At 44.5% G+C, this 24,445-nt stretch overlaps 1 protein-coding gene across 4 annotated transcripts in view; it reads right to left on the bottom strand.

Annotated features, from left to right (window-relative positions):
• The window catches only part of plekha1b (pleckstrin homology domain containing, family A (phosphoinositide binding specific) member 1b), an 85,615-nt gene that overhangs the window by 18,229 nt on the left and 42,941 nt on the right, over positions 1 to 24,445 (bottom strand). For all 4 annotated transcript variants that reach the window (XM_056296941.1, XM_056296940.1, XM_056296942.1 and 1 more), the window contains exons 5-8: positions 20,598 to 20,695; positions 17,769 to 17,891; positions 11,660 to 11,797; positions 9,785 to 9,853 (exon numbers count right to left, since the gene is read on the bottom strand). In XM_056296941.1, the coding sequence (XP_056152916.1) occupies positions 9,785 to 9,853; positions 11,660 to 11,797; positions 17,769 to 17,891; positions 20,598 to 20,695 (428 nt within the window). The remainder of the gene's footprint in view (positions 1 to 9,784; positions 9,854 to 11,659; positions 11,798 to 17,768; positions 17,892 to 20,597; positions 20,696 to 24,445) is intronic.

The raw sequence follows: 24,445 nt of genomic DNA, 5'->3' as shown, positions 1-24,445 counted from the left end.
ATATCTGAATATTGTTGTGTTGTAGTGTTGTTATTCTATGTTAAGTACACTGAAAGAGCCAAAAAAACGAAGTCAAATTCCATGTAGCGCAAACCTACATGGCCAATAAACATGATTCAAATTCTGATTCTGATTAAAGGACAGCGAATTAAAAGCATCAAATAATTTAACTGCAGAACCGGCACTGAGAATGCGAGAGCGTGTTTTAGGATAGGGACTAGAAATACAGAGCTGTAGTGGGACTTTGAAAATGACAGCTTTATGGTCAGATACAGGCATATCCACCAGATCAGCACACTCGAGAGAGAAACCAGATGAGAGTACAAGGTCTAAGATGTGACCTTTGGAATGTGTGGCCCTTTTAACAGCTTGAATGAGGTTAAGAGTCTATAAGACCCAAATATGTGAGGTGAGGGAACGGGAAGGACAACATACCCGAATATTAAAATCACCAAGAATAAGCACCCTGTCATATTTAGGCATGACAATAGATAGAAATAAAACTAACTGAATTAGGGGGCCTATAAATTAAGATGCAGAATTAAGGGAGAGGGCCAGTGATTAAGAAACTTAAAAACCTCACAGGAGATAAAATAACCAAAAGTAACAGGACGACACCTAACTTATAAAAAAATAGCTCGACCACCTCTTGTTCCAGAGGGCCTGGGAATATGAAAATACACAAAATCAGGGGGCCTACCCTCAATCAGGGGAACTGTGCTCCCTGGGGACAGCCATGTCTCGGTTATCATAAAAAAGTCCATATCATTAGAAACGATAAAATCATTAACGATTAATGACTTATTACCCAGCAATCTCACATTCAAGAAGTCAAAATTGTTTGGTGCCAAACAGAGGGAAAAGAAACGGGAATACGGCCAATAGGACGTAAATTGCAAATATTTGCTCTATTCGGTTGTTATTGCTTCTACCATTAGGCATGTTGTGTGGATGACAGTTCCTGTGACTAATAATAGTCTGTATGGGGAAAACGCCTGGTGAGAGGATTAATGACAGATGAGGCCAGTCGGGGGAGCTAGCAGGGGGGAACAGTACTGTGGGATGCCACCATATGAGGAGATGGAAGTTTCGGGAAGGAAGTGTGGGATCTAAACAGTCACTTTAGTAACGGCAGCTGTTGAAAACATGAACAGAACATGTACTGTCCTCCCAAAAAGTCTTTAATTTTACTTTAATCGATTTTAAATACACACTCATCTGTGTTTAGCATCTACACTAACAATTTGCGTGAGTTAAATTGTGCTCAGCAAGACAAATTCACCTCTCCTAGCGTCTGTTATACTGTGGGAAACAAACCGCAGCTGGCTGTGCAGCTGTATTTTATACCGTTATCCTCGATCGCACAGTGACTCATATTCAATCATTTAACTTGTAATGATATAATGTCAAATACCTCATTAGATGCTAGCTGCTCTGCTAGTCTGTTTTTCCCAACATGATAAATATCCTCAAGAAATGTGAATGCTTCTTGTTGGTGACACCATTTAATTTACACAATCAGAATCAGAAACAGAATACTTTATTCATCCCCGAGGGGAAATTCAGTAGGAAAATGTGGGACAAAAAGGACCAGTCGACTATATACTGCACTGAACATTCAATTTAAGATTTTAGCTTCCAGGTTTTCAAAAGCTGCCGTCAACATGACAGCCATGGACACACTCGGCTGAAAGTCATGAGCACTAGTTAAACTGAACTGAAGCCCCTACAAGAAAGCAGTCGCGTTGTTACTGCAGTCAATCTTCGGCTCAGACAAGCCTGCTGGGGGTTTACTCCAATCAGATCGCGGCTCATTTGTAAACAGCCTTTCAGAGCCATCGAGGACTCTGTTATTTCATCTATCCCCAGGTTGGTCCCACCTTCACTAGTTAACCCTTGTATTTGAGACCTTTGTGGTGAGAATTGGTCACTGTTATTGGTTAAACGAACATCCATCCATCCATTATCCAAACCGCTTATCCTGCTCTCAGGGTTGCTGGAGCCTATCCCATCAGTCATTGAGTGCCAGGCGGAAGACACCCTGGAAAGACCACCAAGCCATCACAGGGCCAGATTTTTGTCTCACTCCTCATTTCAGGAATCAGGAACACTTTATTTGTCATTTCACCTCATGTACTTGCGCAAATGACATGAAACAAAATGCTATTTGCCCCAGCCCACAGCAGTGCAACATACAGACAAAAACACATTCAAGAACTACAAGAACACACATATTCAAACTAACACATATATCCAAACTAAAAAAAAAAAAAAAAATCACTGTCCAATGGAACAAACGCCAGCCAGGATGACTGTCAGAACTGCTGGTCAGCATGGGCTAACAGTTAGCCTAACCTGCCCCGATTACGCATCCTGTCAGTCCAACCTCAGTGTTTCCTCCTCGGGCACAGCTCCAGGCAGGGGCTGTGGTCCCTGTGGCAAGCGAACAAAGCAGACCAAGCCCTCCCAGCCGATCCAGCGCCAGCTCTCCCACCCAGACACCCCTGACACACCTCCCCGCACTCCACACAACCGACATCAAAAACACCACAGTCAACGCCAGGTGAGGCCGCCGCCAGACCGCCCTCGGTGTTAGCGGAACTGCCAGGCTCCATGGGCTAACAGTTAGCTTAGCCTGCCCCGCTTCCACATCCTGTCAGACCGCCCTCGGTGTTACCTCCTCGGGTGCAGCTCTGGGCAAGGCCATGGTCCCTGGGCGCACAGCGCAGCAGACCAAGCTCTCGCAGCCGATCCAGCGCCAGCTCTCCCAGCCATCAAATGAAGTCAAAACCTTAGACGCAGATGTGGATAAAGAGGCCGCTGCGAACGTAAATTCGTGCCGCCATCTTCCCACATCGGAAGCGGGTGCCTGTTTAATTCCACTCTGACATTTAATGTCAGAGTGGAATTAAGTAATGGCTACAACAATTTGGGGGCTCATCCGGGATGGGTAAGGGGGGGCAATTAATCACCGTCCTCAGCTTTCATAGAAGGATAAATATGATATATATAATATGATATATTAATTATATATATGATATAGCTCCCGTGATTAATTGACTACTCAACTACTTTTTGGAGGTGATTGATGACTACTAAAATGCAGCAGTCGTGAATGCCCTGATTCTGTCTCTCTCTCTCTCTCTCTCTCTCTCTCCTTATAAGCATGCAAACAACTTTAAAAATATTTTCTTCTGCATTTACATCAACACAAGTTCATACACAACAACAGACGTGAATGTATGGAAACACACGCACACACACACGCACGCACGCGCACTCACGCATGCACACCACACACAAAGCTGCACATTCCCAAGCACACAGACACATGCAGAAAATTTTACCCCTCAGCTACTAAAAGGCTCAACACAAACAGCCAGAACCAACCTACACAAATACATGAACATAGATTTTTAAAAAAAACTTACCCTCCAGCTACTCAAACACAAACACACACACAAATGCCCTAAAACACACCCATGCACAAAAACACATGCACACAGTTGGAGTCCTGTGTATCCCATTAGACAATTGTTGCTATCATAGCTTAATAGGAAGCCTGTTCTACTCGTATCCTGTAAAACGCAGAGAAGTGGACTGTGGGACAAGAGTTACACAGATTAAAGCACTGAAATGAGAGGACAGCACTCACACAAAAATAGTGTGGTTCTCACTGCTTCGGTAGCTGGTTTTAGCTGCAGCATACAATGGAGTCCAGTAATGCTTATGATCCATCATATTCTACTGTTGCACTAGCTGTACGCATGACAGTATAATTGTCTGTAAATGCATAAACAGACAACAAGCACACACAACCACACACACACACACACACACACACGCACGCATCAGTTATACCCATATATGTTCACAAACAGATTGCAGTTAGAACACGCTAAGCTGTCCACACATGGATCGCATGAAATGGAATTCAGGACGCATGCTGCTGCATGTTGAGGCACAAGTTCTAGCAGGAAATACAAGCCCCTTCTCTCCCACTCACACACACACACACACACACACACACACACACACACACACACACACACACACGCCTCTCTCTCTGTCTCCCTCCCACACACACATACACACAAAAACACACACACAAACACACACACACACACACACACCTCTCTGTCTTTCATGTCAGTTGTCAGTTTTGTGCCCTAGGTTCGAAAACTGTGTCTCAAGGACGGTTAGATACACAGATACATAGCACGCCTGTATCGCACAGTAAATACCACTAAATACTTCCAAGCTCTCAGGAATACTGCTTTTGCGAAGCCTCCCCGATACACAACATACTTAGAAGAGTGCGATACGTGTGTACAAAGTCTATAGCAAGCACTTTATATTTTACAGGGGGATTTTCATCAAAATACTTAACCGGTATCAACGTATACTTTTCCAGTGGTTCATACACTGCAACAGGGTGATTGTTAAATGTTATCAAAACTATATTGACGATTTCATTGCGGTAATTGTTTGGCTGTCTTTCTACCTTTCTCCTTACACAACACATGCAGTACAAGTATCATGTTACACCTTTTCATGTAGGGTTGTGTGTGTGTGTGTGTGTGTGTATGGGTGCGCGCATCCTTAAAACTCTCAAAACTATTATGGCGGCACTATACTAGTAATATGAAATCTGCACTGAGGATTTGGAACCAGTTATATTTACAACAAAATTTAGCTCTGCAAGTCTTTTTGGGCAATGTGTTGCTTTAGTACCACGCAGTCAAAAACCTACACACAGCACCACAAACCCAGCTATCTGATAAATCCAGAAGAACTATAACAATAAACGCCATATCAAATAATAAAATTACAATAATTTCAACGTGCTCTCTCAAATAGCGTTTATGGCAGTGCGCGGTCTAACTGTGGTATGTGGAAAATGTCTTAGATATAGGAGTGGAATCCTTGTGTAACCAAATCCCAGAGCCAATAGCAAGTGCTAAGCCTGCCTTAGGCTGTCAGGATGAAGCTCTTTTTATTAGGAGATTAACCAGCAGCACAGAGGGACAGGGAACAATTCACAGCATCAAGGCTCTTCTGCTCTCATCTGATCTGATCTGTGTGTGTACTGGTGTGAAGGGTCCATTGTCCATTTGTGTGTGTGTGTGTGTGGGGGGGGCAGTGTGGCTGCCCACAGGGTGTTGTGATGCGTCTAGTGCAGCAGCGTGTAGTTGGAGGGAAGGTGCATGTGTTCTTCCAACCTGCTTTCAACCCTACTGCCTTTAGCTCGCTGTCGCTGGCTAGCCTTTGTGGCGAATAGGGAAGCATCCTAGCATGTAAGCCTTCCCTTGCCAGTACATAGCCTCCTTCACCAAGACTCCTGCCAGGCCTCCCCGCGGCCACACAAGGTAACTGGGGTCTTGTGGCCCCAGGCTAACTTGGCAGGGGATTTCAGAGCAGCAGTGGGCCCCAGAGATATGGTGTGCAGGCCAACCCTGGTGGACATGCCCTGGCACCTATCAGCCACTGCCCCGCTACCTTGTGGGTGAGTTTGGGAAGACGTAAGGCTAAGGGAACTTACCCAAACAGAAAAGCAAGCTGTGGCAGCATGCTCCGAGGTGGTTTCCGAAAAACTGGATTTCCGGCAGCCTCCTGCAGTTGTGAGGAGGTGCCGGTCGTCTAGGGGTCCCCCTTGCCATTGGAACCATCTCCTCTACAATCAAGTCAGTGGCGTTGGGAGAAACACACCCCCCATGCCACTTTAAAAACCATCTCTGCGCAGGTATGTTCTTCTGCTACCTGAGTCCCCGACCTCACAAAGTCTGGCGGCGATGGAGTATCCAGTGACAGGAGCAGGTCTGAAAGAACTGGAAGCACTTAGTTGGAACTCTGCATGCCAGCGGCACAGGGCAATGGTCGTTAGCAGCTGGGCTTGAGTGGTAGCTGTTTCTGGCAGACCCCTGTGCATCTGAGCAGCCCTATTTAGGGACCGCACTGCTCACCCCATTTGGGGAATGGCCTAGAAAAGATGGCCCAAAAATTGCCCACTCAACACTGTGCCTGGGCAGGAAACCGCACCTGCCGGGCTATTCCACTATGTGGTCGAAAAACACATACTATACCACTAAGAATTGCAGCATGGAACATAAGAACACTCCTGGACGTCAGCCAAGGTACAGACCGACCTCAACGCAGAACAGCACTTATTGCCAGTGAGCTGAAGTGCTATTGTGTGGATGTGGCGGCACTCAGTGAGACCAGGCTCCTTGAAGGGGGCTCGCTCAACGAAGTAGGAGAGGGCTATACATTCTATCGGAAAGGATACCCCCTAGGAGGTCAACACATCCATGGAGTTGGTTTTGCAATCAAGAACCGTCTCTTACCCAAACTCGAAGAAACACCAGTGGGCATTAGTGAACGGCTGATGCATACCCCTCCGCATACCCCTTCACAAAATGCTGATACATCACCCTGATAAGTGCCTACGCTCCAACTTTACCATTCCATGGTGAAGAGAAAGAACCCTTCTACCAGGAACTCAATGATATACTCATCAACATCTCAAGAAGCGACAAAGTCATCTTGCTTGGTGATTTTAATGCACGAGTTGGAAAGAACATGCAAAATTAGAAGAGTGATTGGCGCCAATGGCATTGGAAAAGTCAATCCCAATGGCGTAAGAGTTCTTAGTCTGTGCTTGGAATATGACCTCACTATCACAAATACTATTTTCCAACAAAATAATAAATACAAGGCATCCTGAATGCATCCCAGATCCCAGCACTGGCACCTGTTTGATTATGCTATCGTGAGGTGGACTGATTTTAGAGACACGCTCCTTACGAGAACTTTGCAAGGAGCAGACTGCTGGACAGACCACCGCATGATCCTGACAAAAGTCAGAGTGCATGTCTGACCCTTGAGATGCCAAGCTTGGTCCAAATAAAAAACCCACTCCACTGCGCCAGACTCTCCAACAGTGACACCCGAAACACCTTCCGTCATTCTCTAGCCGACAAGTTAATTGACATTGAACAGCTGATCAACTCAGAGTCTGGGATGGATGAGAAGTGGACCTCTCTGAGCACCACCCTCTTTGACAATGCAGCCCAATCCAATGGCTTCAAAACCAAGAAACATCAGGACTGGTTTGATGACAATGCCAGAACGATCTCCACCCTCCTGGACAATGTGCATAAGGCACACAGAGCTGCCCTCAGCAACCCGCTATCCCAACCTCTCAAGAAAAAATGGCAAGACCTCCGCTCTGAGGCAGAACACCAACCTCAGTCTCCACACCAGTGTGCTTGTTTACAGAGCAGTGTGCATCTCCACACTACTCTATGGATGTGAGGCATGGACTATCTACAGCCACCATCCCAGAAGCCTGGAGGCCTTCCATGTGAGATGTCTCCAAAGGATCCTCGGCATTACTTGGGAGGACAGAGTGCCACACACAGAGGTGTTGGAACGGGCTGGCAGTTGCCACATGGAGTCTACCCTAAACCAACATCTACTCAGGTGGCTTGGGCATGCCTTTCTAATGCACAGCCAACGACTCCCACGTAAAGTCCTCTACGGCCAACTACACCTTGGTCAACGCACTGCTGGTGGGCAGAAGAAGCAGTTCAAAGACCAAATGAAGACCACGCTGAAAAGATGCCAGACTGACCCCTCTTTTTTGGAGGAACTTGCCTCCTGCCGCACCATCTGGCACTCTCACGTCTCACAGGGAGTGAAGTACATGGAAAACCAGCACACACAACACTGTGTAGCAAAGTGTGTGAAGAGGCATGCACGCAAAGCTAACCCCCCCCCCCCCAGCACCACTTTTACATGCCCGGTCTGCATCCGCAACTGTGCATCCAGGATCGGACTATTCAGCCACCAAAGGACTCACAAATAGGAGAAGATGGTCATCATCGATACGATGGACAACCAGCAAGCGAGCAAGCAACTGGTGTGAAGGGCTGTATATCCATTTGTGTGTGTGTGTGTGTGTGTTTGTGTGTGTATGTGTGAGGGGTGGTATTTCCGGCTTTCCATTTGTGTGTGTCTACATCTAGGTGTCCCATGAGTACACAGCTTATTAGATGGTGTTATACGTGTGTGTCTGTGTGCGTGCATGTGCGCGTGCGTGTGTGTGCGCATATGTGTGTGTGTGTGTAAGTGAGGACGTACGCTAGCCCAGAGGGGTCAGGGAATCGCAGATGCCATGCTCAGCAGTTGATTGTGGCCAACAACTACACTACTGTTCAAAAGTTTGGGATCACCCAAACAATTTCGTGTTTTCCATGAAAAGTCACACTTATTCACCACCATATGTTGTGAAATGAATAGAAAATAGAGTCAAGACATTGACAAGGTTAGAAATAATGATTTGTATTTGAAATAAGATTTTTTTTACATCAAACTTTGCTTTCGTCAAAGAATCCTCCATTTGCAGCAATTACAGCATTGCAGACCTTTGGCATTCTAGCTGTTAATTTGTTGAGGTAATCTGGAGAAATTGCACCCCACGCTTCCAGAAGCAGCTCCCACAAGTTGGATTGGTTGGATGGGCACTTCTTTGAGCAGATTGAGTTTCTGGAGCATCACATTTGTGGGGTCAATTAAACGCTCAAAATGGCCAGAAAAAGAGAACTTTCATCTGAAACTCGACAGTCTATTCTTGTTCTTAGAAATGAAGGCTATTCCATGCGAGAAATTGCTAAGAAATTGAAGATTTCCTACACCGGTGTGTACTACTCCCTTCAGAGGACAGCACAAACAGGCTCTAACAGGTACTATTTAATGAAGATGCCAGTTGGGGACCTGTGAGGCGTCTGTTTCTCAAACTAGAGACTCTAATGTACTTATCTTCTTGCTCAGTTGTGCAACGCGGCCTCCCACTTCTTTTTCTACTCTGGTTAGAGCCTGTTTGTGCTGTCCTCTGAAGGGAGTAGTACACACCGGTGTAGGAAATCTTCAATTTCTTAGCAATTTCTCGCATGGAATAGCCTTCATTTCTAAGAACAAGAATAGACTGTCGAGTTTCAGATGTAAGTTCTCTTTTTCTGGCCATTTTGAGCGTTTAATTGACCCCACAAATGTGATGCTCCAGAAACTCAATCTGCTCAAAGAAGTGCCCATCCAACCAATCCAACTTGTGGGAGCTGCTTCTGGAAGCGTGGGCTGCAATTTCTCCAGATTACCTCAACAAATTAACAGCTAGAATGCCAAAGGTCTGCAATGCTGTAATTGCTGCAAATGGAGGATTCTTTGACGAAAGCAAAGTTTGATGTAAAAAAAATCTTATTTCAAATACAAATCATTATTTCTAACCTTGTCAATGTCTTGACTCTATTTTCTATTCATTTCACAACATATGGTGGTGAATAAGTGTGACTTTTCATGGAAAACACAAAATTGTTTGGGTGATCCCAAACTTTTGTACGGTAGTGTAATTCTGATTCACTGCTGCTTTGTGTGTGGGTGACAGCTTAGCATTCATTATCCAACAGAAGATCTACACTGTTATATGAAAAATGATATGAGAAATGAAATTATTGACAAGATTAGAATAGTAGATAGTAGTAAATAGTAGATATTTGAAATAATGCATAGCCCGGACCATGTGATGAAATTCAAAATACATCTTTCCCAAAAATAGAAGTAAAATGTTTGGGAATAACTCTCATGGTTAAGGATCACAAACCCTGATAAGTGATGACTTGTGAGAAACTTCCTCCGGTAACTTGTTTAGACACAAGGCTTAAGATTTGTCATTAAGGTTAAGGTTAGCGGAATGTTAGGTATGTAGTGTCTATTTTGTGTGACTCACCACATCAGATTTGAAGTAGCTGACAGCATTTTCATCTAGCAGGAAGTACCTTCTCTTCCAGTTCTTCATCTGAGTCAGAGGACCATGAAACAGGATATAACATTAGCATGGAAAAAAATATAGCCATCTTAGTGAGACATTTAATTTAGTATTAATATTAAGTATGTAGTCACAGAAAGTTGAATCAGTTCATCTGGACACAACGTTTATTGAGAGAAACGTTTCATCACTCATCTAAGTGACCTCTTCAGTCTCAACTGACTGCAGGTATCCCCACCCTTACAAACAATACAGTGGCATAACGACTGAAACTAACGATCAATTTCATGTGCAAATTACCATGACCATTAAATAGAGTTACAATGGCCATGTGTACTATTCACAGAGGATTTAGGAATGGTTGCAATTACAGCATTGTATGAGGATGTGCACATCCTTTATAGGGAGGAACGCCGGTTTGAACGGAAAGTCTAAGAGGCCATCTATGTGAAGAGGGAACGACCATCCCTGAACCCAGAGTACATCTGTCACTATCTTAATATGCTGTGACTGAACTGAACTGATTCAACTTTTTGTGATTTCTTTACCTGGATTATTGAGCATGCATAGAGTATGTAGTCTTCAGGGTCTCTGTATATAGTATTCATTCTTTTCTTTTTTGTTTGGATTCCCCCCCCCTCTTTTTCTTCCATTTGTATCCGGCCAATTACCCGACTCTTCTGAGCCCTCCTGGTCGCTGCTCCACCCCCTCTGCCGATCCGGGGAGGGCTGCAGACTACCACGTCTCCTCTGATACATGTGGAGTCACCAGCCGCTTCTTTTCACCTGACAGTGAGGCGTTTCGCCAGGGGGATGTAGCACGTGGGAGGATCACGCTATTCCCCCAGTTCCTCCTTCCCCCTGAACAGGCGCCCCGACAGACCAGAGGAGGCGTTAGTGTAGCGACCAGAACACATACCCACATCCGGCTTCCCACCTGCAGACACGGCCAATTGTGTCTCTAGAGATGCCCAACCAAGCCAGAGGTAACACGGGGATTCAAACCGGCGATCTCTGTGTTGGTAGGTAATGGAATAGACCACTCACAAGTGAGAAAATCTACGAAAAGGACCCATGATCTCACTTGTTTTCAAATTCAATCAACTTGTTTTAAGAATTTTCCAGAGTGAAGGGTCAATTCACTGATTCACTTTTAGAAAAAATCCGGAAATGAGAGAAAAGGGAGTAAAAGTAAGAATATTTCACTTATTTTCAGAATAATAACACTTTGAGACAGATTACCAGACCAAATGACTGATTAGGATGGATATTTTTGCTGTTCTGTCTGCCTGTGGTGAAAACCAACTTTTAACTGAATGCCTCCTTAACTGTGCTTTAGAGTATATTTGATTGCTATGTGCCGAATGTACCAATTATCATGTGTGTAATGTGATGCATGTGCGTGTATATGTGCTGACTGTGTTACAAGTCAACAGAAGATACAACTGCTTGCTTTTTGTGTTTTTGTACTTAGGACATAGTTCTGACTCACAGTCTTTGGAAAAGACTGACAAATATGTGTTCATAAGCGTGTGCGTAAGTCTGTGAATGATATAGTGTTTGAGTCTCTGAGTGTATGTGGTTCGGGGGGACAAGTCTGTGCATGCCTGGGGTGTGTTGTGGTCTGCAGTATGTGTGTGTGTGTGTGTGTGTGTGTGTAAGTGAGTAAGTGAGAGAGAGAGAGAGAGAGAGAGAGGGGGAGAGGGTGTGGTCGAGTGGGTAAATGGTTTGCAATGTAATATATTCAGAATATAATATATATATATATATATATATATGATAATACATGCCTTGATACTGGACCGGGAGAGATAGAGACATACTGTGAGTACTCACCACAGCTCCCTGTTTGACACAGAAGCCAGCTTTGATGACAGCATGGTCCTGCATACCTCGGGACAGGAAGTAGGGTAGCTGATTTTGTCCTCGCCTCAGACCACCTCGCTCCGCCCCATTCTGCCCTTCCCCTTGCTCCTACCACACACACACACACACACAAGCACACACAAGTGGTTTCCAGGGAAAGATTTTATCATTATCTCCATGATCTAAGCGTGGGTGCTGGTGCTATCTGCCAGGACTGATGAAAGTAAAATACGCAGCAGTTTTACTGGTACTGAAGGACACTTGATTTGAAATCATTAAAACATTTACAAAGCACTTTTGAAAGGGACATAACATTAAAAACTCAAACGTGTAAAAGAAGAATTTAAATTTTGGACAAAATGGTAACATTAAAAAAAAGAAAACATATTAGATAAAAAAAAAACTCGATACAAAATGGTGGCTAGAATCGAAGACATTAGATCCATGTAAAACCAGGTCAAAAACCTTTTTAGGTGCTTAATTACAATTTCATTTAGCGGAGACTTTCATTCAAAGCAACGCATATCTGAGTAAGGACCTAGGCAGGAGAGTACAACACAAGTAAACCGATCTGCTCCTTTTAAAAAATCTGGGTATTTTTCGGTGAAAATCAGTAAAAACTGAAAACGCTGAGCCTTGAGTAAAGTATATACAAAATGGTTGGATTGACAGTGTTGAGCATTCATTTGAATGACAGCCCGCAGAAAGAAACTGTTTTTATATGTGGTTGTTTTGCGGTACAGCCCTCTGTAGCACCTGCCAGAGGGGAGGAGTTGGAACAGGTTGTGACCAGGGTGTGATTAGTCTGCAGTGATGTTGCCTGCCCGTTTCCTGACTCTGGAGGTGTATAGGTGCTGAATGGGGGGCAGATTGGCACCAATGATTTTCTCTGCAGCCCTGTTGTAGCCTGTCCCTGTCCTGTTTGGTGGCCGAAACAAACCAGACAGTGATGGATGTGCAGAGGACAGACTGGATTATTGCAGTGTAGAACTGAATCAACAGTTCCGGAGGCAGGTTGAATTTCTTGAGCTGGCGGAGAAAGTAAATCCTCTGCTGGGCCTTTTTGATGGTTGTGTTTATGTTGGATGCCCACCTTAGGTTCTGGGAGATTGTGGAACCCAGAAATCTGTAGGTTTTCACCGTAGTGTTGGGGGACTCCTCCTGAAGTCCACTGCCATCTCCACTGTTTTGAGCATGTTCAGCTCCAGGTTGTTATGGCTACATCAGAGAGTCAGCTAATCAACCTCCCATCTATATGTAGACTCGTCATCATCCCAGATAAGGCCAACGATTGTTATGTCATCTGCAAACTTCAGTAGTTTAACAGATGGTTCTCCTGAGGTGCAGTCATTTGTGTAGAGGGAGAAGATTAGAGGGGAGAGCACACATCCCTGGGGGGCGCCAGTGCTGACTGTCCAGGTGATGGATGTTACTTTTTCCCCAGTCTCACCAGCTGCCTCCTGTCTGTCAGAAAGTTTTAATCCACTGGCAGATGGGAGCTGGTACAGTGAGCTGGGTGAGTTTGGAGTAGAGGATATCTGGGATCATGGTGTTGAATGCTAAGCTGAAGTCCACAAACAGGACCCTTGTGTAGTATGTCCCTGGGGAGTTGAGGTGTTGGAAGATATAGTGCAATCCCGTGTTGACGGCATCATCCACTGACCTGTTTGCTCAGTAGGCAAACTGCAGGGGGTTGAGCAGGGGGCCTGCGATTTCCTTCAGGTGGGCCAACACCAGTCTTTCGAAGGATTTCATGACCACAGACATAAGGGCAATGGGCCTGTAGTCATTTAATCCTGTGATATGAGGTTGCTTGGGGACCAGGATGATAATGGAGCTCTTGAAGCAGGAGGGGCCTTCACATAGCTCCAATGATCTGTTGAGGATCAGTGTAAAAATGGCGGCCAGCTGGTCAGGACAGACTTTAAGACAGGAGGGTGATACGCCATCCAGAGCCGGTTCTTTCTGGTCTTCGGTCTCTGGGAGAGCTGGTGCACGTCTGCAACACAGATTCTGAGTGCGGGTGGGGATTCGATAGGGAGTGGCTGGCAGGGAGTGCAGTTGGTTGTGTATTGTGGCCAGAGAGGATGAGGGGTTGAAAGTTTGCTTACCAAACCTGCAGTAAAACCCATTTAAATAATCAGCCAATTGTTCCCTGCAGTGTGGGGGGATGGTCTCCTGTAGTTGGTAATGTCTTTCCAACCTCTCCAGACTGATGCTGGGTCGTTGGCAGAAAACCTGTTTTTCAACTTTTCAGAGTAGCACCTTTTTTTCCACTCTGATCTCCTTTGTGAGTGTATTCCTGGCTTTGTTGTACCGGATCCTATCTCTACTCCTGTAGGCTTCCTCTTTGGCCTGATGAAGCTGCCTGACTTTAGCTGAGAACCAGGGCTTATTGTTGTTAAAGGTACAGAAGGGTTTGGTGGGCACACATGTCCTCACAAAAGATGATGTGAGATCTCACAGTATCAGTAAGTTCGTCCAGGTCTGTAGATGCAGCCTCAAAAACACTCCAATTAGTGCAGTCGAGGCAGGCCCGAAGCTCCAGTTTTGACTCATTGGTCCATTTCCTCAGTTTTAACCACAGGCTTTACAGATGTTAGTTTCTGCCTGTAGGTTGGGATAAGATGAATCAGACAGTGATCACAAAGTCCCAGGGCTGCATGGGGGACAGAGCGATAGGTATTATATTTACTATTGTGCAGCAATGATCCAAAGTGTTTTTGTCCCTGGTGAGACATTTAACATGCTATCTGTATTTCGGCAGTTTCATTTTTTTTGCTCCGTTAAAATCCCCAAGGATAATGAGTAGGGAGTCTGGATATTTGCACTCCATGTTTTTAATTTGATCACCCAGGTGTTTTAAACCCTCTTTAACACAGGCCTGGGGTGGGATATAGACTCCGACCAGAATAAATGATGAAAATTCCCACGGTGAATAGAATGGTTTACAGTCAATGAAAAAAGATCTCTGAGTGAGGTCTGCATGATTTCTTCAACACTGTGACATCCGTACACCAACCTTTGTTTATGTTGAAGCATTTGCCGCCACCCCATTTTTTTTTTCCTGATAGCTCCATATCACGGTCTGCCTGGAGGAGTTGGAACTGTGGCAGATGAAGTGTACTGTTCGTGATATGCTCACTAAGCCAGGTTTCAGTGAGGCACAGGGTGGCAGATCTGGAAAAGTCTGAGTTTTTCCATTTAGGAGTAGCAGTTTGTCCATCTTGTTGGCCAGAGAGTCTAAATTCACCCGATTGATTGACGGGGGGGCGGTTCGAAATCCCTGCTGTCGCAGTTTAATGAGTGCTCCTGCTCGCTTACCCCTTCGGTGTCTTCAACGAAGTCTGCACAGGGCTGTACCAATCAAGACCTTGGCAAGATTTTTGTGAAAATGTTCAATTAAAGTCAGTAAATAAAGTCTGTTCAGTTTGTCCATTGGACAGTTGGAGACTTAAAAGTTTTGTTAACATCCACCCCTCAGCCTTAGTTGGCCTGTTTGGTGTCCTACCCACTGACCATTCACTGCCATCCTATTTCATTGAACTTGTAGCTTTTCTCACATTGCTAGTGAGGCGTGTTATTCTGATGCCCTGAAGAGTCCTCATTTCCCCTCTCATATCTATTGGATAAAGGATGCCCCTCCTTTGTGAAATTAGATAAAATTAAATACTCCCTTTGTTACTCTGTGATGGCTGCACTCGCAGCCACACATTTGTAGCTCATTTTGTTTTAGTTTTCAGTTGTTGAGTTACCAGTGCTGGGGGTGCCGCTGCTGGTTGCCACTGCTGGAGGACATCTTGTCAAGCCTGAGTAAAAGATGTGCTCCACAGAGCAGAGCTGTTAAATACAGGGTGGCCAATGGGGCTCTACCAACTACCCACTATGTCATAGGGGGGAATGTTATTCTTAATTTAGATATTTTGTTTGTTTCTTTAGAAAATGTTAGCTTTTGGTTCTTATGCTCTGGTTACTATTTAAATGGGTTAACTTATTGAAGAATTGTCCTGTTTTCTTGTTATTTGTAGTTGAGTTGGTAGAGTGCTGTTTGTGCATTACCCCTTTTGTTTCAAAATGGTCTGACCAGCCAGTATATATATGTTCCCCATTGTGTTCAGTTTGGTATGCTGAGTTTGTTATGTTCAGTTCCTTACTTTTGCATGATATGAGGTAAGTTCTGTTTAGTTGACCTCTTTTACGGGCCAAGAGCTTTTTGTTATCACGGGGGAATGGTTTTGGGTAAATAAAAACTTATTTTTTGAAAAAACTACCTGTGATTCCTCTTGCCTACCAGCTCAATCCCTTGCATGCTCTAACGTAAATTTTTCTAAAATTTGGCAACCCTTCTTAGAACATGTCGGGTCCCTTAGGCTGGATGCTCTCCCCATTGGCTGAGCACCCCCCCCCCCCCCCGTACTGCACCTATATCCTGCATCTCCTGACCAACTCCTGTTTTCCCCATGCCAGTAGCACACAGTATGTCTAGTATGTTATTGTCTCAAAAATGTCTTGTATATTGGATGTAATTTTATATTTTTGTTTTCTTTGTTTTTTGTCTTGTGGCTGTGATGTTGATTTTACCCTCGTCTTAGTATCATTACACAACCTCTGCCAATGTTTACCTCATTCTACATTCTACAGATGTTCTTATATTTCATTTACTCAGTTATACATGCGAGGGTTTATGTAGTATGCGTGTTTTTTGTGTTGAAGGTTCGACAAATAAATCATATTTAAAAAAACAAAGCGGGTCTAAAAAAGCATGTTTTAAGAAGTGGTTTTAGAAATGATGAGTTTGTTGGCCTATGCATCTTCTTTAAACAGGACATTCCACAGTGAGTTGGAGGTTAATAGCGTTAACTCTTAGCAGTGCCGCATAACAGAGAAAGATAAGAGAAAGATAATCTTCTACAGCCCAAGTTCAAAAAGCTTTTCTTATTTTATAAACAAGGTATCAGATATAGATAAATTTCTCATGACTTGTACAAATATTTTCAAGGCTTTTCTGTCACACTGGGAAAGAACATGAACTAAAATACCAGCAAAGAGTACAAACTTGAACATGGTAGAATATCATAAAATGGAGTGGAGTAGAAGAGAAGAAAAAGAAAAAAACAGAAGGACTTAAGAGAGGCCAGGGGTCTATTAAATTCAGGTGAGAGAAGTAACTTTAACACTTGTTGAGTACCATGGCTTGGCCTGCATACCAATACAGATTGCACACACGGGCAGACAGGACAGGACTTGTCATAGCGCCCTGTAACTGCAAATGGCTATTAATACGACAGATGACAGCAAACTGTAGAGAGCAAGTGGTACTGACATTTTGGAAGGAGAGGAGATGGCGAGAAAGTGGGCAATAATAATAGGGACCCTTCTGTTTTACGAACTGGAATTTACTGAATAGAGTGCACGTGTGTGTGCATGTGCGTGTGTGTGTGTGATTTGTGTGTGTGTGTGTATCTGTGTGTAGCTCTGTGTTCCTGCATTTTTGCATTAATTTGTGTCTGTGTATGTGTGCGTGTTCATGCATTTTTTTAATTATTATTTTTTTGTTTTTTGAATTTTACCCCTTTTTCTCCCCAATTGTACTTGGCCAATTACCTCACTCTTCCGAGCCGTTCCGGTCGCTGCTCCACCCCCTCTGCTGATCCGGGGAGGGCTGCAGACTACCACATGCCTCCTCTGACACATGTGGAGTCGCCAGCTGCTTCTTTTCACCTGACAGTGAGGAGTTTCGCCAGGGCAGCGTAGCGCGTGGGAGGATCACACTATTCCCCCCAGTTCCCCCTCCCCCCTGAACAGGCACCCTTACTGACCAGAGGAGGCGCTAGTGCAGCGACCAAGACACATACTCATATCCGGCTTCCCACCCGCAGACACGGCCTATTGTGTCTGTAGGAAACCCCCAACCGAGCCGGAGGTAACACAGAGATTTGAACTGGCGATCCCCGTGTTGGTAGGCAACGGGATAGACTGCTACACTACCCGTACGCCCCCGTTCATGCATCTTTATGTCTGTATTCATATCTGTGTAACTACATGTCTGTTGTCATATGCATTTTTATGTCCATGTTACCTGTGTGGCAGTGATAATAGGGACGCCTCCAATAATCTCAGTCTTATAGGAGACCTGTTTCATGGCTCCCAGTATGTCTTGAGGAGTTTCTGAACTGGCCTGACTGTCCCCTGACTTTGGCACCTATAAAACACATAACAACAACAAAAACAAAAGAGCAATAGCGTATCAGTATCATAACACCATATCATAAATAACAGAAAACTGCTTTCTAAGCACCCACAAACACACAAGGAGATGCGGCATCTCCTTGACTATGTCATTGTACGAACCAGGGATCGGCGTGACGTGAACATCACAAGGGCCATGATCGATGCAGATGACTGCTGGACGGATCATCACTTCATCTGCTCCAGGATGTCCATCAAACTCAAGAGGAAGAGGAGGGTTCAAAAGAAGCAGATCCAGCCAAGACTGAACCTTGAAAGACTGAATGAAACTACCACCCAGCAGCAACTTCAGCCCTCTCTTGGGAAAACCCTCCAACAGGAATATGCTGATGACATTGAGATACAAGTCCAGAAAACACCAGGACTGGTTTGATGAGAATGACACAGAGATAGAACAGCTAACCTCCAAGAAAAGGAAAGCCTTTCATGTCTGGCAAAATGATGTAACCTGCAAGGCTAAAAGAATAGCTCACTCCAGAGCCAAGGTGAACATCCAGAGATGGGTGAGGGAGCTTAAGAACTCTTGGTGGACAGAAAAGGCTCTGGAAATCCAGCGACTGGCAGACTTGGGTGACACTAGTGGCTTTTTCAGTGCTGCTAAGGCTGTCTATGGTCCAAGCAACCGCAGCTTAAACCCCCTGCACTCAAAGGACGGGCAGGAGAGGCTGAAGGACAACGAGTCCATTAGCGCCCAATGGAAGGAGCACTTCCAGGAACTCCTCAACTGTAACAGCACAGCTGAAGCAGACATTTCCAGCCACATTCCCCAGAGTCCCATCAGAGAAGACACTTGGGAACCTTCCACCATGAAAGAGGTTCAGGATGCCATCAGGAGCCTTAAGAAGAACCAGGCCGCAGGTCCAGATGAGATCCCAGCTGAGATCTTAAAGGAAGGTGGACCAGAGCTCCTGTACCACATCCATGCCTTCCTCCTCAGGGTCTGGGAAAAAGAACTTTCCTCAGAGCTCAGGGATGCTCTAATAGTGGCCATATTCAAGAAAGGGGACAAAAGCAAAATTTTAAAACTACAGGGGCATCTCACTCCTGTCAACAACAAAGTCCTTGCTCCGGTCCTCGCAGGTACAGCAGACATGATATTTAGAGCATGCCAACTCCAGGAAAAATGCCATGAACAAAGGCAGCCTTTGTACATGGCTTTTATAGACCTGACAAAAGCTTTTGACTCAGTAGACCGTCAGGCTCTGTGGAGCATAATATCAAGATATGGCTGCCCTAACAAATACATCAGAATACTGAGGCTTCTACATGACGGCATGTCAGTCACAGTGCTCAGCAACAGCAGCTCTGAGTCAGAGCCCTTCACTGTGGAAACAGGGTCAAACAGGGATGTATCATTGCACCCACCCTGTTAAGTCATCTTTAGTGCTGCCATACTCCACCTCATTGGTGAAGAGCTGTCACGGGGGATCCCAATCCTATACAGAACTGATGGCAGGCTCTTCAACCTTAATCGGTTCAAGGCCAAGAGCATAGTCTGCAACATCACCATCATGTAGCTTCAGTATGCAGATGACAATGCCATCGCAGCACACTCCGCAGAAAACCTCCAGGATATTCTGAATGCCTTTGCCAAGGGATACAGAGGCCTGAGTGTAGCATTAAACATCAAGAAGACCCAGGTCCTATGTCAACCTCCACCCAACCAGCCATCTACTCAGCCCACCATAAAAGTGGACAACAAAATTCTTAAAAACATCGATCATTTCCCCTTGCTTGGCAGCCTTCTCACCTCAAAAGCTGAGATCAGATCTGAGGTCAACCATTGCCTGTGTTGTGCCAGTGGTGCTTATGCCGGACTCAGGAAAAATCTTTGAAGAGCAAGATCTAAAGGCCCAAACCAAACTCCTGGTCTATAGAGTTTTTGTTCTCCCCACCCAGCTGTATGGAGCAGAGTCAAAAGACAATGAGAATCAGCTGGAAGGACAGACGCACCAACATCACCGCTCTGGAAGAAGCCAACATGACTAGCACCACCACCACAACAATGCAGCACCAACTCCAACGGACAGGCCATGTCATCCGCATGTCCAACACACGTCTCCCAAAACAGATCCTGTATTCTCAGCTGAAGGAAGGTCAGTGAGCTCCTGGTGGGCAAAAGAAATGTTTCAAGAACAATATCAAGACCAGTCTGAAGAAATTCAACATCACTTTGAGCAACTGGGAACACACTGCACTGGATAGGCGCTCCTGGAAGAAATCCATGCAGGAAAGAGCTGGACGTCATGAAATTGAACTCTACTGTGCTGCACAGAAAAAGTGACAGCACCACAAGGAGAGAGAGAAAAAGGCTCAACCACCACCAACAACCACCACTTTCCCCTGTCCACACTGCACCAAAGTATGTGGATCGTGGCTCAGCCTCTACAGCAATCTGAAGACCCACAAGTAGAGGAACAGAGAGGACAGTCATACTTGCTTTGAGTGAACGCCGATGACACCAGGTAGTATCTCAAAGCAAACAATACAACCCACAGTGGCTGATAGGCTCAGTTTTGAGAGTTCGTTTTGAAAGGTGTGTGTGTGTGTGTGTGTGTGTGTGTGTGTGTGTGTGTGTGTGTGTGTGTGTGTGTGTGTGTGTGTGTGTGTATGTGTGTGTGTGTGTGTGTGTGTGTGTGTGTGTGTGTGTGTGTCTCACTGTAATCTTGGTTGCATTGTTCAGGACACTGATCCACTCCACCAGGTCCTGCTGATCGTTAGCCTGCAGATAGAACTTCCTCATTCCTGCATTTATAACTGCAGAGAGAGAGAGATGCAGAAAAGACAGACAGAAACAGACACAGAGAAGATGTACAAATATTTATTTTATAGCAAAAACACTGGTTTTGTACCATTATATTTAACTTGCATGTTATAAAGTATGTTAATGGTAATTATGATAAATGGAGAGAATAGGAAAGAGAGGGACTGAGAGAAAGATTCAGACAGAGACAATGAAAAGATAAAGAGAAATTAAGAGATTTGGAGAAAGGAGGGAAAAAAGAAAGGATAGAGACAGAGGGACTGTGAGGACAGAAATTTGTCAAATGTAGAAAGAAATAGTGTACCAAAAATAAATGCTTGCCCAATACAATTTACCATATGAAATAAAAAATTCCAGTTTATACCAAAGCCAAAAATTTTCATTTATTTCTACATTAATACCATCATAGAACCCAAATACATTTAGCTTGGATTTATGCTTTTAATGAAAAGTCAATCACAGAACTAAAAGGATGAAAAAAAAATTGTTAGCATTACAGAATTATCGGTCCTTTTCAAAGGACATAAAAAAGCGTTTGTATTTTCAAAGACTGCTCAAATAAAAAACAAAACAAAAAACAAAAAAATGCCCATTTGGTCAATACTGAAAGATGAGCAAAATTTCCAATGCTTTCAAAGAGAAAAAGAGATGGAGGAGAGAGAGAGAGAGAGAGAGAGAGAGAGAGAGAGAGAGAGAGAGAGAGAGAGAGAGAGAGAGAGAGAGAGAGAGAGAGAGAGAGAGAGAGAGAGAGAGAGAGAGAGAGAGAAAGATAGGGAGGTAAAGATGGAGAGAGAGAGAAATAGAAGGAGGGCAAGCCAGAAAGAGAGCAAAAGAGAGAGAGAAAGTGAGAGAGAGCGAGAAAGAGAGAGAGTGTTGTCAACACCCAGCGTTAACTTCCATCGAGCCATAAGTATAAAGCTCTTTGAAGTGAACTGAACTAAACTGAGCTGAGAGTCATTTACGAAGAATGAAAGAGAAAGAGGCGGGTGGGAGCGTGAGAGCGCTGGATGAGAAAGCAAGAAGAGAGATTGATAGAGATATAAGAAACATGCACTAGAGACAGCGGAGGGGGGAAAAAAGGGAGAAGGGCATCCAAGAGGGTTTGTGCAGGAGTGAGGAAAAAAATAAACAGATGAGACGAGAATCATGAGAGCCAGTCAGAGAAAGAGAGCAGAAAGAGGGTGAGGACATTCATTGCTTCATGCAAATCACGATCTAAAAATCTAAAAATATCTTCTGGGTGGGGGATGAGGGGAGCAGCTGTGTGTGTGTGTGTGTGTGTGTGTGTGTGTGTGTGTGTGTGTGTGTGTGTGTGTGTGTGTGTGTGTGTGTGTGTGTATTTAGTAGGAGGGAAGGGGGCTGGTTCTGACAGGGACACTAATATCCTGCCTAGAGGGCAGAACCCCCCCCCTCCTCCTCATGTATACTGTGCATGTTTGTGCACTAGTGCACATGTGCACGCGTGTGTATTTGTGTTCTTATTGAGACGCTAACATCCTGTCAAGAAAGCGGGACATGGACCTCCAAGAGAGCCCCCTCCATGCACGCACACAAAACAGACCACACACACACACACACACACACACACACACACACACACACACACACGCTCGTGAGCACACACACACACACAAACACACAGCGCTGGCAGGTCATGTCAGGGTCAGTGTACAGTTTCCTCCTATTGAGTGACAAACAGCTACTGTGGGCTGCCAGTAGCCGGCTGCGGGGCCGCTACTGCCACCAACACAGAGCAACGACAACAACAATAAGCACTGAGGGACATAAGACCTGCTGACGTCACAATGGAAACACAGTTGGCTGGAGAAGAGGTGAGAGAGAGAGAATGGGTTGAGACAGAGTAGTTGTGAAGAGAGAGAGAGAGAGGGAGGGGGGGGACAGTAGAAGATGGAAGGGGTAGCGAAGTAGAAAGGGAAGATAGGAGATAGCTTTGGGAGGGATTGAAGAAGGAGAAGTCGAGGAGGGAGAGAGATTAGAGGGAGCGGTCGGAGAGACTGAGATGAGAAGAGAGAAAAAGGAGAAGTAAGAGGTGGAGGTAGAGAGGCAGGAAACTGGTGAGTGAAGGAGAAGTAATAAGAACGAAATAGGAAAGCGTGAGAGAAGACAAGCTATCGAACAAGGTGAAAAGGAGGAAGGGAGAGAATGAGGGGAGCAGAGGCAGGAAAGAGAAGTGAAGCAAATAGGAAGTAGTGAGGGATGGAAGGAAGAAGATGAAAATGATTGGTAGGGATAAAGAGAGGCACCCATTCCTTCCTCTTCATCGTCTCTACCCTCTTGCTTGCTACTGGTTGCATTGCTCGTTCATGATTAGCCGTTAATACAGAGTTGCAAAACGAAGGCAATAAACCAGAATAGTCAAATCTTTCCTAAGAAACCATGTGACAAAGTCATAACCATACAATAGACCTGAATCAATTAGTTGATTCATCATTTAGTCAATCAACAGACCATAAATCAACAATGACACCAATACATCATAAATCATTAATCATTTCAGCCATTTATCAAGGAAAAGTACCAAACATTTGCTGGTTACACCTAAAGAAATGCTACGGTATTCTTGCCTTCCTTTTCATATCACTGTCATTATTTTTTACATTTTAATGACCAAATGATCAATCTATTAAGTGAAGGAATAATCAATGGGTTCATCGATAATGAAAACAATTGTTAGTTGCAGGCCTACATTACAAAATTGCTACCTTGGGGCTGCTGTGTGAAAAACTTTTATCTGTTTGCTAACATTTAGACTGTGAAGGTCGAAGCCAATGTCGAATTTCTCCTCTACTGGTTCGCTCGTATGAACCAGTTCAATTGTAGTTCCCCATTGAATGGTGGCAGCACACACAGATGCAGAGGCTTTGTGCTCCTCTTACCAGTGCCTCTTATTGTTATCAATATTGACTATTATCATCTCAGTAGTCAAAGAAATGAGGGCAAAAATTCACTACAGTTGCCAAGAACTTTTTTAAAGCTTGGTACTGACTGTACAGAATGCCATTTCAACTCAAAAACAATACAGCAGGAGATTCTCAGACCACCGGGTCTATCATGTGTCCCTATTCTGGGGGGAGGCGATACAGACAGTGCAGGGAGAGGAAACGGAAGCGGGGTAAGCGACCTGGTTTGCTAACCCGGCTAAGAGTTGCTCCATAGAAAACTCCTCTCCCTAGTCTTTTTCTCTTGAATGTAAGATCACTCGCCATCAAATGGATGAGTTCAGACTGAGTATTGCTACACAGAGAACAACAAAGGACTGTTGCGTTCCGATTTTTACAGAGAAATGGCTGGATCACAACATACCGGTTGCCACAACTGAGCTAGCAGGCCGCTCACTCCATCGCAACAACAGAAAATCTGACTCCAGTAAGGCATCAGGTGGTGGACTTTGTTTTTACATAAACGAAACATGGTGCATAAACACGACCACAATCGATAAATTCTGCTCTCCGGACCCGGAATATCCAGTGATTTTTTTGAGAAGGAGACAGAAATAGAGTAAACACATTTGTCACGCTCTCCCACGACTTTACAAAATAAAACTTTTTTTACAACCCAAAATTTAACCAAATCTTTTTAGTAAAGACAGATACCATCTTTAAATCACACTATGGCCTCTAAAACCAAACAAACTAAAAAAAGATGTCAAAAAAGACAAACCTTCCTGCTAAAGGGATTAATTAGCATGCAGAGTCTCACTAATTTGCTAGAAGAGCACCGCG

The sequence above is a fragment of the Lampris incognitus genome, chromosome 17, assembly GCF_029633865.1.
Source record: "Lampris incognitus isolate fLamInc1 chromosome 17, fLamInc1.hap2, whole genome shotgun sequence".
Classification (NCBI taxonomy): Eukaryota; Metazoa; Chordata; class Actinopteri; order Lampriformes; family Lampridae; genus Lampris; species Lampris incognitus.
The sequence above is the reverse complement of the archived record's forward strand: the minus strand, read 5'-3'. Positions and strand labels throughout refer to the sequence as shown.